We start from the raw sequence: 15,035 nt of genomic DNA on the forward strand, positions 1-15,035 counted from the left end.
AGTGCAGAATCTCAGACCAGCACAGACCTACTGAGTCAAAATCTGCATTTGCACAGAGCAAAAGTTTTTAATTTTGATGAAGTCTAATTTATTAATTTTCCTATTATGAATCATGCTTTTGGTACCAGGTCTAAGAGAACTCTTTGTCTAGCCTTAGGTCTCAAAGATTTTCACCTATGTTTTTACTAAAATTTTTATAGTTTTACATCTTACATTTAAGCCTGTGATCCATTTTGAGTCAATTTTTGAATAAAGTATGAAACTTAGTTCTAGGTTAATTTTTTTGCCTATGGATGTCAATTGCTCCTGCATCATTTGCTAAAAAGCCTATTGAATTGGTTTTGCACCTTTGTCAAAAAGCAGTTGGGTATATTTGTGTGGGTCTACTACTTCTGGGTTCTCTATTCTATTCCATTGACCTATGTGTATATCCCTCCACCAATAACACAGTCTAGATTTTTGTAGCTATACTGAAGTTAGGTAGATTGATTACTCCCACTATATTCATTTTTTTTCAAAATAACTTAACAATCCTGTTCATTTGTCTTTTCATATTCATTTTAGAATAAACATGTCTGTATCTGCAAAAAAAATCTTGATGGAATTTTATTGGGAAGTGCATTAAATCTATATATCTATTTGGGGAAAACTGACATTTTTACTATAATGAGTCTTTCAGTCCATGTACGTGTTATGTCTCTCCTTTTATTTAGAACTTCTTTGATTTCTTTCATGAGTCATGTAGTTTCCAGCATGTAAGTTCTACATAGGTTTTGTTAGACTAACATGTATTTCACTTTTTTAAGCAATTGTAAATAGTACTGTAATTTCCAATTTTCACATCCATACATTCATTTGCTAGTATATAGAAATAGAAATGACTTTGTATGTTTAACTTGCAGGCAACCTTGATTAGCTCATTTATTAGTTCTAGGAGTTTTTGTAGATTCCTTGGGGTTTTCTGCTTAAACCAATGTAATCTAAGTACTGACAGTTTTAGTTCTTCCTTTTCTTGACTTATTGCACTGACTGGAACTTCCAGCACTATGTTGAGCAGAAGTGGTAAAAACTGACATCCTTGCCTTGTCCCTGCTCTTAAGAGTAAGAAGTCTCTTACCATTAAGTGTAACGTTAGCTATAGGGTTTTTATAGATGCTCTTTATCAAGGAAAGGAACTTACTCTTGATCTTACTTTTCTTTTATCATGAATGGATGTTGAATTTTGTCGAATAGTTTTTCTGCATCAATTCATATAATCATGTGATTTTTCTTCTTCAGCCTATTAATATGGTGGGTCACATCAACCTATTCTGGAATATTGAAACTAGCCTTGCATTTGGAATAAACCCCACTTAATCATGAAGTTTAATTCTTTTTATTGACTGCTTAATGCCACTTGCTAATATTTGTTAAGAATGTTTGCATTTATATTAATGAGTTATAGCTCTCTGTAGTTTTCTTTTTTGGATTATCTCTGTTTAGTTTTAGTATCAGGGCAAAATTTTAAATCATTATAAAATGACTAGGAGATGAAGACTGTTAAAGTAGCATTAAATTATCAACATCCTCCTAAGCTCCTTATCTCAACTACTAGTACTAGACACTAGCAATAGAATCTCAAAAACATCGTGGTTTCCTGTCTCTTACCTCCCCAAAGTAGCTAATAGTTATGGAGCACTTAACTTTGTCCAAGGCACTCAGCTAATCATTTTACATTCATTAACTCATTTATTCTTCATATTTTGCAAATGAAACAGCTGAGGCTTAGAGAGGTAAGGATTACAAAGACAGTGACTCGACAGAGTTCAAAGACAGGTATACGTGACTCCATAGCCCTATTTCACCAGGACCCGCCACAATCTCAAGAGTTTTGCCTATGCAATTCCCCTATAGTCCATCCCACATATGTGTTTCTACTACCAGTACTGAAGTTCAGATTCCCTTTTCTTTTGTACACAATGATTTTTAAAACTACCTAATTGGTCTCCCTACCACCACACTCTTCTTCCCCAATCTGTATTTCACAGGCTACCCAATTATCATGTTAGACCAGAAGAGGCATAGCAGAAAGCATATGGAATCTGAGATGAGTATATATCACAATTCAAAACTTAACTTCCTATGTAACCTAAGCAAGTTAATTAACCTCTTCACACCTCAATTTATTTATCTATAAAATGAAAATAATTTTATCTTCCTTATGGAGTATTATATTAAATTAGATTTCACATGTAAAGTGTCAAGATGAAGCGCCTGTACATAGTAGACCTTCCATATATCTTAATTTCCTTCCTTTCGATAAACAAAAATAGGTGGTTCCTGCTTGTCTATGGGATACAATCAGAACTTGTTATCCTGGTGGACAGGGCTCTTGGCCCTGGGCCCAAACTCTGTTTCCAGTCTCATTTCCCTCGACTATGTCATTTCCCCCAAATTCCAATTGCGTTTGTTCTTACTGTTCCCTCATCCTGGATTACATTTTTCCTACTTTTCTGCCAACTGAAGTTATCTTTTAGGACCCTATTTAGAAACCATTTTCTTTTTTTCAGTTTGGAATATGGCATTTGACTTTATTCTTGACAACGTTCAGGTGGTTTCACAACAATCTTGTGGAAGCACATTAAAGTTACATAAATATTACCAGGGAGCCTGGTGCTCTTCACTTGCTGTGCCATAAGTGCTTGTGAGATATTTGCAAAGTGCATGATAGTAATGCTCTGAGTTTTCTAATTTTAAATTTCTTTTTCAGCCAAGTGTTTTGTACATGTATTTTCAGTAAGTGCCAACTATGTCAGTATTGCATGTAAATAATTGTGGTGGGGTTTTTTGTTTTGTTTGGTTTGGTTTGTTTGGTTGGTTGGTTTTTTGGCTGCACTGAGTGGCTTGCAGGATCTTAGTTCCCCAACCAGGGATTGAGCCTGGGCCCACAGCAGTGAAAGCACGGAGTCCTAACCACTTGACCACCAGGGAATTCCTTTTTTTTTTTTTTTTCTTATAATTGTGTTAATTCTTTTACTGTAGCATAGATTCTATTTACAAAATGTTTGTTTATAACATTTTATGGATTTTTACAGTCAAGTATAGAAATGCTTTTCTTAAAGATCTTCTCTAAATACTCCCTTCACTTCCTAAAGTGAATAAATCCCCCTTCTCCCTTGTTCCCACATGACATCACAGGTTCCAGCTGGATTCGAAGAGTGAGGTGTTATTCATGTTTTATTCCCTAACACTACGCCTTGAAGTAGCAAAACAGCTAAAAACAGAGGGCTTAAGACAGATAATCCTGAATTTGGATTTGACTATGCCATTTACTAACTGGAGTTACCTCCCTATGACTCAATTATGTCCTCTATAAAATTGGGGTGACGAGTGTCTCTATTTAATAAGGTTGATGTGAAAATTAAATAAGAAAATGTATATAAAGTGCTTTAGTAAGAAGTCTGATATATGGGCTGTGTTCAGCAGATCAGTAAATATTTGTTATGATGAATATCAATCCTAAATCTGTCACTCAGTTGTGAGACTTTTCATCACTAACAAGGCAAATCTTAATTTATAGCTCGAAGGTCTGTGAGAATTAAATGGGAAATGTGTTAAAATACCTAACATTTTCCATGCCACATAATAGGACCTTTATAGAGGCCCTTGTTTTCTCACTCTTACTCTTTTCTTTAAGCAATTCATGTGTGTTCTTCTTTTTGGTTTACTAAAGATTTAAATGAAGGCGACAGGATGACACAAGGACTATTTGGGGACTTGAATATATGAAAATATAGTAATCACACAGTTTTAAATAAAATTCCAAAAGTAAATTATTAAAAGTCTAGTTTATTGTTTTTCTTACAAAGTTCTCACTCTCCCTGCTATTTTTTTGTGTCCCTATCTCTTCTCCTCCAAGCTCTCTTAGATGGTCTGCTTGACTTAATTCCTCAATGTCTGTACTTTTTGATGCCTGAAAGTCACCTAAATCACATAAAGATCATCTATATGATTTTAATTTAGATTAAAATTGTCAGTTACTTGGATTATTCATGAGTTAGTGGTAGAATTCTAGCTTCCTGGATAGAAAACCCATGATCCACCATCCCTGGCTAAAGCAGATTTCTTTCAAAGTAACAACATGGTGCAGTGGGAAGAGCATTTAGCTGGGAGTTAAGACACCTGAGTCCTGGTGCCAGTCCTACTACTATTACCTGTGTGACCCTGGGCAGGTAGTTTCACCTCTCTGGCTGTCAGTTCTCCCTTTATAAAATGGTCTCTGGTGAGTCAGTCCTATGATCCTACATGCTGTAATACATCTTTCATAAACTGAATGATTCAGATAATCAACAGAAACTTCACCTGTTAGGAGAGATATTTTGGAGCAACTCTTTTATATTATAATTTCACCCTGATTTCACTTAGAGGCTTATAGTGAAGAAACAAAAAGTTCATTATGCTCAAGGTCAGTTAGTCTGAATCAATTATCACAGCAGATTATTTGTGCTAATGTGTTTACATGGCATGATCTCTCCTTCTGAAGCATTTCTGAGGTTTTGAAAACCGCTTTTCATTTTCAAATAAAAAAGCTCCCAGCCACCTACACTCAGGAATACAGCAATAATGGATTGGCACTATTCCTGACAGCATATGCTAATTCATAGGCTTTTAAATGGAAAGAAAGCAGAGACTACGAAATGAGTAGTTTTATGTTCTCTGAATCTACCATTTTTTATCATGCAATAAACTTTCACATACAATTCAGTCTCTCAATATCCTATTTTATTTTCAAAAAAGAATATGTTCCGGGCTTCCCTGGTGGCGCAGTGGTTGAGAGTCCTCCTGCCAATGCAGGGGACACGGGTTCATGCCCCGGTCCGGGAAGAGCCCACATGCCGTCGAGCGGCTGGGCCCGTGAGCCATGGCCGCTGAGCCTGCGCGTCCGGAGCCTGTGCTCCGCAACGGGAGAGGCCACAACAGTAAGAGGCCACAACAGTGAGAGGCCCGCGTACTGCAAAAAAAAAAAAAACAGAATACGTTCCAATATGACCATACTTCTGATGCACTTGTAAGTATCATCAGGTATTATATAGGGCTGTTAAAATAAAAATAGATAAATTTTAAACAATAATACAGGTGTCTCCTGCTTTTCGAAAATTCACTTTTATTCCACTTCGCTTTTACGAAAGACCTACATTAGAACCAGTTTTCGCTAACTGAAAGAAATCCAAAGAGGATTTTTGCTTTAAATAAGAAAGGCAAAAAGTGAAAATAACATTCAGTTTTTGATTTGCAACAAGCCTTTATAGAAGCAGTGCACCCCCAGAGCTGCGAGAATCGCAGCACTCAGCTCCTTCTCTGGAAAATATACTCAGCATCTCGGCATCAAGCCGCCATAGCTTTGAACCGTGTCTATGAGCATCTGTGCTTTATCTCAATTAATTTTGTGCATCTATTGGCAAGATGTGTCCTAGGGTAATTGCTTCTTCACTTTACACCATTTTAGCTTATGTAAATTTTCACCCGAACACTGTACTTTCAGATAGCAAGGGAAACCTGTATTTTTAAAAATTGATCTTATGTTTTGTGCTTTAGAAAGTTAAGATAAATAAGGTCCTATTGTATAGCACAGGGAACTTTATTCAATATCCTGATAAACCATAATGGAACAAAATTTTTAAAAGAATGTGTATATATGTATAACTGAATCACTCTGCTGTACAGCAGAAATTAACACAACATTGTAAATCAACTATACTTCAAAAAAAAAAAGTTAAGATATGGAATCTAAAAACCCTACAAAGTCAATGCTGCAGATTCATTCATTCCTGCACACATTTATTCACTCAACAAATATTTTTTGAGGGGCTCTGATGTGCCAGCCACTCTTAGAGACAGCAATAGCAGAAAAAATAAAGATCAACAAGGGAATGTTCCCTTCCTTTGAGGAGATTACATTCTATGTGGATTTGACAGAAATGCCACATAGTTCCAGTCTCCACAGGAAAATAGGCAGTTGTAGGGCTTGGCAAAACGTGTATATGCATATGTATTTTTGTGCCTCTTTTCATAAAACACTGATTAGTTTCCTAGGGCAGCTGTAACAAGTTGGATATCTTAAACAACAGAAATCTATTGACTCACATTTCTGGAGGCCAGAAATCCAAAATCAAGGTGCCAGCAGGGCCATGTTCCTCTGAGGCTCTAGAGGAGGATTCTATCTTGGTTCATGACAGCATGACTCCAAATGCTGTCTTCTTCTTCACATGTCCATCTTCCCTATGTGAGTCTATGTCCAAATTTCTTTTTTCTTAAAAGAACACCAGTTATTGGGATTAAGGCTCACTCTAATCCAGTATGACTTCATCCTAATTTGAGTACATCTGCAAAGATGTTATTTCCAAATAAGGTCATATTCACAGGTCATGGGTGGATATGAATTTTGGAGGGGATGCTATTCAACCCAGTACAAAAATCAAGATAAATTAAACCAAATATTAACAGTCTTTTGTATTATCTCCTTCTTACAATTAATTTTCTCTTAGGATTTTATTGCTTTTTATTTTAGTCCCTTTTTGAAATTGTTTTTGAACTTTTAGAATGGTTTGTAAACCTGTGGGCTGAACTGTAGTTTGTGACTCAAGATCTATAGTATTTCTTTTTTTTTTTTTTTCCTGAAGTGGAATTCTTTGTTTATTTGAACTCAGTGTTTACATTGACATCTTGTTGGACTCAAATGTTTATAGTAGTTTTTCCAGTAAAATTAGTGAGGAGAATCTGACTCATTACAGACCCTAGCCACTTTGAGAGTGCTATAAATTTGTGCCTGCCTAGGATCAGAGGATCCTTTTCCTTTCTAATAATTAAAAAATTTTATTTTTCTTGTTGTAAGTGCCATTGTCTACACTTTTAAAATGTGAATGGAAAATAAGCTGCACCCCAATGGGGACTCTCATTCTAACCAACCAAACTGTTAAGGCAAAATTTTGAGACAGTACCCTTCATCCAGCTTGTCTCCTCTCTCCTGACCTAAAACTAGCATAAACCCCATATGCAACACAAACCCCAAATGTAGCACAAACCCCCAAAGCAGCACAAACCCCAATCTGACTACCTAATTGAACCCTGAGGCTGATTACTATCATAGGCATCATCCTACCCTTGTAGTCTAGATTTCTTTCTAGTGATATTTTTTCCACTCTCTGCCTCTTCTACTACCTAATCAACTTCCATGAGCAAAATCATCAAATAATTTAAAAATAAAACTCAAAATCCTCCCTCCAGGGCTTCCCTGGTGGCACAGTGGTTAAGAATCTGCCTGCCAATGCAGAGGACACGGGTTCGAGCCCTGGTCCAGGAAGATCCCACGTGCCGCGGAGCAACTAAGCCCGCGTGCCACAACTACTGAGCCCATGCGCCACAACCACTGAAGCCTGTGTGCCTAGAGCCCGCGCACCGCAACGAAGAGTAGCCCCCACTCACCGCAACTAAAAGAAAGCCTGCGTGCGGCAACGAGAACCCAATGCAGCCAAAAATTAAAAAAAAAAAAAATCCTCCCTCCCATCCACTTACAGAGAAAAGAATTGTTTGGTATGTAGCCTTTCAAACCTTTTCTATGACTATAGTATACAGGTGTGCTTGTGTCTGTGTATTTTTTATTCCTATACATGTGTAATTTTCTGGGTTGATTTCTGGTGTTTTTCTGCAAGAAAACTAGATTATACCATACATATTACTTTGTAATTTGCTTTTGTAACTTAAAATGTATTGAAATTATTTTACCCAGGCACAACTCATAGTTTCACCTCATTCTTTCAAGATAGTTTTCCAGTATATTACTGTATGATAATTCATTCAACTATTTTCTGAATGATGGACATTTAGGGTATTTCTACTTTACAATAGTACTGAAATAGACATTACTATGGGTTGAATATCTGGTGGTGGAATTGACTCACAGAAATAGGATTGCTGGTAAGTATATGAAGTTTTTATTTTATAGTCAAATACAATCAAAATACACTTGAAAGATGGCATCTTTTTTTTCCTTTTTCTTGGTTTTTTATTTTTTTTGATGGAGGGCAATCTGAGATGCTAAAAATGATCAAGTGTTTTTACTTACACCTTTTTTTGATTATCAGTGAAATTACATATCTTTTCATATGTTTATTCTCCATTTATATTTCTTCCTTTAATTGCTTTGCTCACTTCCTATTTCCACTTTCCTACTGGGATGTTTATCTTATTGATTTTGGAGAAAGTCTCCATATTATGGCTATTAAACTTTGTTTTATGCACACTACAAATATTGTCTCCCAGGCTGCCATTTGTGTTTTACCATTGCTTTCAGCATATATTTCTATACAGATAGTTTTAATTTTTCTGCAGTAAAATCTGTCCATCTTGTACTTTGTCATTTCTGATTTTCATTCCTGATTTGGAAAGGTCTTCTTCACTCAGGATTTTAAAGGAATTATTAAGACTCAAGAAATCATTTTTGCATATAACATGAAAAGGGGTCTAACTTAATTTTGTAATGAATAGCCAATAATATGTAAAAGCTCACTTGAATCCTTATTTTGAAATGCTATCTTCATGATATACTATGTCTTGTTTCTTGACTCTGCTTGATCAAATCTTGCCATTAACACCCTGTCTTAATTACATAGCTTCATATTATATTTGCAAAGTCACCTCATTAGTCTGTTTCCACATTTCTTTTTTTTTTTTTTTTTTTTTTTTGCGGTACGCGGGCCTCTCACTGTTGTGGCCTCTCCCGTTGTGGAGCACAAGCTCCGGACGCGCAGGCTCAGTGGCCACGGATCACAGGCCCAGCCGCTCCGCGGCATGTGGGATCCTACCAGACCGGAGCACGAACCCGTGTCCCCTGCATCGGCAGGCGGACTCTCAACCACTACGCCACCAGGGAAGCCCCTGTTTCCACATTTCTTGGTTATCCATAAGCATTTACTCTTGCAAGTAAATCTTAGAAGAAACTTTCCAAGTTCTAAAATAAAATTCCATTGGTATTCCATTGGAATTTTTATTAAACTTATATTAAACCAATAAAGTAAAAGAAAATTGCCATATTTACAATATAGTTTTCCCATGTGGAAACATTGTTTCTTTTGTCTCCTATTTATTTCCAACTTTTTTTTTTCAGGCCTCCTTTTCCCTCACTCCACTTAGGTTAGGTGCTTTTATTCCATATTCTCACAATACTCCAGCCTGGGTCTATTGTAGCACAAATCACAGGGAAATGCAATTGTTTATAAGCTTCAGTATTTCTGCATTCTATGGGCTCTTAAGTTATGAGAGCCTCTTCATTCCACTGCTATAGACCTACCAGCTAATCAAGTCCTAGTATATAACAGTGGTTCAACTCGTCTGTTCTCCTAGCTTCTAATCTCTCTCCATTTTAGTCCTCCTTCCATATCCTAAAAGAGGTGGAAAATCCTGTTGATTTTACTCAAATTTTGTCAGCTCCCTCCCTAAATCTCTATTACTGCTCCGTTAGTTCAAGCTCCATTTTCCCTCTCCCAGAACAATGTTTCTCTAACTTAAATAATAGACAAAAGAGAAAAAATTATATAAACCTCATTGTCAAATCAAATTTTATGATTTTGCTTAAAGACATACAAACAAAATTTGTTGTAAACACCTTACACTTGTACTTCTTATACAAATCTAAAACCAAAACAACTTATACATTAAATACTTTCATAACCAGTAAAATTAAAATAACTGAATTAGCTTAAAATGACAGTACCGTTTTCCTGAAACTAACCTTCCAATTTTGAATTAAGAGTATAAAGTGTGCTCAGATCTATTTCTATATAATCTGTCTCTGTGTTTTTACTTCTATGACTCTCAATCATAGTCTTTTGAATGTTTCACAAAATAATTTTGATAACTCAGCACTCTGTGTGCTATTTCAGAATAATCAGACTTCATACTTAGCTAAGCTCTGGCACTATGCAGCTCTCAGTTGCCGATTTTAATGAGCTGTCATTTGATAACTCAGTAAAGCTTGTTTTTTCATTTGAAGATGAGGTTAGCATGGGGGAGCTATTGAAATCTGCAGTATTTGGGTGTATAAAATCAGATGCAAAAAAATCACATTTGCTTTTGCTTTTATATTAACTGCTCATCAGTGATGCAAGTTGGTACATATAAAAATATGGTTATGCTGTTGATCCTACAGTGAAAGTTCTTTTAAAAAAATAGGCCAAGGGCTTCCCTGGTGGCGCAGTGGTTGAGAGTCCACCTGCCGATGTAGGGGATACGGGTTTGTGCCCTGGTCCAGGAAGATCCCACATGCCACGGAGCGGCTGGGCCCGTGAGCCATGGACGCTGAGCATGAGCGTCCGGAGCCTGTGCTCCACAACGGGAGAGGCCACAACAGTGAGAGGTCCGTGTACCACAAAAAAAAAAAAAAAAAAAAAAAAAAAAAATGCCAATACTGCTGGGTGCTGATAACTTAGTTTTCTCATCTCATCTTTTTTAAACTAGCATACTCCATAGGGCTTTGTTTATATAGCGTACCATGCCAAAGAGAAAACTTATGAACAATTTTTAAAGTACCGATTAGGGATGTTTTTTCTCCTTGCAATAAAGTATAATGTAAGGAGGTCAGCTTTCAGGTTAACTAGCTCTCAGAATAAAGAAGGCTGTACTTAAAATTCACATTATTAAATTACAGTCAAATTTTCTGATTAAATAATGTCTTGGTAAATTCTGTTTTAAAAAGAAACAGGGGCTTCCCTGGTGGCGCAGTGGTTGAGAGTCCGCCTGCCGATGCAGGGGACATGGGTTCGTGCCCCGGTCTGGGAAGATCCCACATGCCGCGCAGCGGCTGGGCTCGTGAGCCATGGCCGCTGAGCCTGCACGTCCGGAGCCTGTGCTCTGCAACAGGAGAGGCCACAACAGTGAGAGGCCCGCGTACCGCAAAAAAAAAAAAAAAAAAAAAGAAACAGAAGTTTCTGACTTTTTCTGAGGATGGAAAGTTTTTAGGTTCGTCCTTAAACTCATGATTTATAATAACTCCGAAAGCAAGGCTTTAAAACTGTTGATCTTTTCTTAAGATCAATTTCAAATGCCACCCCTACATGAAATCTCTCTATCAGAGGTGGTCATTCCTTGAACACCTTTGAGCTTGGTTCCTAGCTCTATTACTATAGTTAGAGATGAAATTTTTACTTTCTTACCTGTCTTTCCCACCCAACCATCTGTGAGGTCTTTGAATGCATCCAGTGCAAGCTTAGAAATTTGCAGATAATATTCAGAAAATGTTGAATGAATGATGAATAAAAAATAAATGAAGGCACTCCTCCTTTACCAAAAGCACTCAAACAATGCTCTCGTATGGTAATGAAATTAAGTATTTTCCCTCTGTCTCTTTTGCTTCAGTCAACTTCACACAAGTGAAGTTGGTCAAGTTCTGCCTCAGCAGAAGGGCAAACTGATATTTATGCTGTAAGTTTTCAAAGTTTATGGCCCTTTAGGGTGCAAGGCCCTAAATGTAGGTCCCCAGGTCCCTTTATGGATAAACAGAATTGAAGCCTACTCCATAGGGAATAACTGGGAAAGACTAGTGCAATGTCTCACACATCCTAGACTATATTTTTCTTGGTCCCGAAATTCAGTGGGTGTGGCATGAAGCCACCTGAACGAAGCTCATGATGTATCCTCCCTTAAAATTTCCCTAAGTAGGGCTTCCCTGGTGGCGCAGTGGTTGAGAGTCTGCCTGCTGATGCAGGGGACACAGGTTCGTGACCTGGTCCGGGAAGATCCCACATGCCGCAGAGCGGCTGGGCCCGTGAGCTATGGCCACTGAGCCTGCGCGTCCGGAGCCTGTGCTCCACAACGGGAGAGGCCACAACAGTGAGAGGCCCACGTACCACAAAAAAAAAAATAATAAAATAAAATAAATTTCCCTAAGTAGATGAGAATACAAACTGTTCTTTAATGTGGGACCCTGGTCCTAGGCTTTCTCTAGCTACTCTTAGGTCCAGATACAAAATGCCCATGGAAAATAGCGTGACCAACCGTCCTGGTTTCCCTGGGACTGAGAGGCTTCCTGGGATGCAGGAATTTCAGTGCTAAAACTGGGACGGTCACAGGCAAACTGGGAAGGGTGATCATCCTAAATTGGCAAAACATTAAGAGCCCTCACGTCCATTCCCCTGGTGGAAGGACACATTTAAGCCAATCCAGTGAGTAATTCCACACTTTACAGATGGTGGGCACACATATAAAAAGTGTCTGTTAACCACCCCTCCCCTCACCTTTTCTTTCTGGGCTACAGCATTTCTTTAGCTACAGCAATGGATCTTGAATCTCACCACGCAACAGAATCACCTAGAGGGCTTGTTATAACACAGGCTGCTGAACCCCACCCCTAGTGTTTCTAATTCGGTAGGCCTGGGGTAGGACTCAAAAATCGCATTTCTTACAAGTTACCAGGTGATGCAGATAATGCTGGTCTGGGGATCTAGCTTTTAGCACCACTGCTCTAAGGTTGGCATATTACTGCCTTCTTCGGAAACTAACATCTAATCATAAAGAGTCAACTGAAAGTATGAAGGTATGGATCAACAATATAAAGCACAGACTATCATAAGAATTAGTCTTCATTTCTTAAGCAGTTCTCAGTGGTGAGTACAATTTAAAAACAAAATTTTAATACTTCTAAATATAATATAAAAGTTTTGCAGGGATGTGAGGGCATTCTCTATTACTGGGTTTACTTTAATGACTGTGAATGCTCTGTGGAAAAGTAAGCACACCGTACCACACAGTTCTGGTGACATTTGGTTCCTCTTCTGTGTGCTCAAACCTACAGTCGAAATATTCTTTGTATTTCATTTGAACCATAGTTTCACAGGTGTCACTCTCTCTGGCATACTAAACAGGAAGAAAAAGTGCATTTTGATAACACATTCTGCATTTCTTTCAACCTATATGAAAGCTTTTTAATGTAGCTGAACATGTTACAAAAATATAAAAGCAATTCCAGAGTGTAAATATGAATTCGATGTTATGCCCATATTCTGCCCATCTCCTGCTGGCCACAGTACACAAATTGTGCCTTAAACTGTGGAAATATGTCTCTTTATCATCAAAGATAGGTTTCTGACTGCCCTCATTTAGATGTAGTATTTGACCTAGGAGAAACTAAGCTACAGAGCTTTGATGACAGAATTTCAGTCCCATATCTGTAAAAGGTTTCTATGGAATTGGGTTTGAAATAGAAAAACGTTACCATTTTGATGAATAAAATGAATTACTAAATGGTCCAATCTCAGACACCAGTTTTCAATAATAACCATTTTGTTTTTGTCCCCAGCGTTCCGGTGGTGCCCTGGCCATTCCCCTGTGTGCATTTCAGGGGACCGTGTCTCTCCAAGCCCCAACCGGGAAAACCCTCTCTCTTTCTACCTATGAGGTGAGCACAGAAGGACAAAAAATAACCCCAGCCTCTAAGAAAATAGAAGTCTATCGATCCAAAAGTGTTGGCCATGAACCAAACTCAGAAGATTCTCCCTCCACATTTGCGGACACCAGCGTGAAAATACACTTGGAGGTTCTTGAAATTTGTGATAATGAAGAGGCCTTGGACACGGTGTCAATTATTAGCAACATCAGCCAGTCCTCCACACAGGTCAGATCTCCTTCCCTACGCTACTCACGGAAAGAAAACAGATTTGTTTCGTGTGATTTAGGGGAAACAGCCTCATATTCTCTCTTTTTACCCACAAGTAATCCTGATGGTGATATCAACATCTCCATTCCAGACACTGTTGAAGCACACAGGCAGAACAGTAAAAGGCAGAGCCAAGAGAGGGATGGCTACCAGGAGGAAATCCAGTTGTTAAATAAAGCTTATAGGAAAAGAGAAGAAGAAAGCAAGGATAACTAGTGATCATTTGGCCTAATAAAGGCAAGAACGGCTCTGCAACTTCAAACTACTAAACTAACACCGTTGTTCTGAGGCTATTTGATTTCCTTTTTTTTTTTTTTTTTTTTTTGCGGTATGCGGGCCTCTCACTGTTGTGGCCTCTCCCGTTGCGGAGCACAGGCTCCGGACGCGCAGGCTCAGCGGCCATGGCTTACGGGCCCAGCCGCTCCGCGGCATGTGGGATCTTCCCGGACCAGGGCACGAACCCATGTCCCCTGCATGGGCAGGCGGACTCTCAACCACTACGCCACCAGGGAAGCCCTGATTTCCTTTTTTATTTGTTGGTTTACATAAGCTTTACAGACTTAATAGTTAATTAATTTTAGTGCAAACAGCTGGAACTAGTGCAAACACTTGAGTGCTTTTGAAGTGTTACTTATAGATCGCACACTGTGGCAATTATAAGATTCTGTTTCTCATCTGATTTCTAAAAACCTTTTCTAAATCAAACCTTGGTCTTGTTTACTAATGTTTTCGCCTATGTTTGTCAACCTCAGAGTAAACAGAAAATTGTATAAGCTCAATGAATATACTGTTCTCATGCATGTGTTTCTACACATAAAGTTGGCCTTTACAGCAAGGGGAAAAATATTTTGGGAATGGAAGAAATGTAGCAAAACTCTGAGTTGTATTTGAAGAGGCTTGCCTAAATGTGGCTAGCAAAGCAAGCTTATTATTACAGTTACTGCTTTAGCTTTACACTGATGTCTAGGAAATATACTCCTGTATAAAATGACAAATTAGCTTCCAACTTTGAAACATGCATGTCCCTAGTCTGTAAATAGTTGTTCCCTTCATTTCTGTAAAATACAAATTGTTTACTGAATTTTTTTTCTTTCTCTCTTAAATATGAGGGTTTTCTTTTCACCTTTTCAGTATGTTGACTGCTCTTAAAACAGATATGTTTTGTATGTTAGAAGTAGAATTGGAAGTAGCTCTTAAACATATTGGATAAGTTTGTAGATGTATACTTACCATTTCTAGAATCCTTTTGTTTATTTGAACAGAAACTAGGGAAAAACACTAAGATTAAGTTCTGTGAGGTGCACCCAAGTAGACTAAAAAACTTCTGGGCAGAGCAGAAGGAAAATCCTCT

At 38.0% G+C, this 15,035-nt stretch overlaps 1 protein-coding gene across 1 annotated transcript in view; it reads left to right on the plus strand.

The window, feature by feature from the left end:
• Positions 1-13,900, plus strand: part of GPR149 (G protein-coupled receptor 149) — a 78,743-nt gene extending 64,843 nt beyond the window's left edge. Inside the window, exon 4 of the mRNA XM_060100281.1 lies at positions 13,328-13,900. Within this exon, the coding sequence (XP_059956264.1) occupies positions 13,328-13,900 (573 nt within the window). The remainder of the gene's footprint in view (positions 1-13,327) is intronic.
• Positions 13,901-15,035: the final 1,135 nt, after the last annotated feature.

Source organism: Mesoplodon densirostris, chromosome 5 (genome assembly GCF_025265405.1).
Source record: "Mesoplodon densirostris isolate mMesDen1 chromosome 5, mMesDen1 primary haplotype, whole genome shotgun sequence".
In the NCBI taxonomy this organism is placed as follows: Eukaryota; Metazoa; Chordata; class Mammalia; order Artiodactyla; family Ziphiidae; genus Mesoplodon; species Mesoplodon densirostris.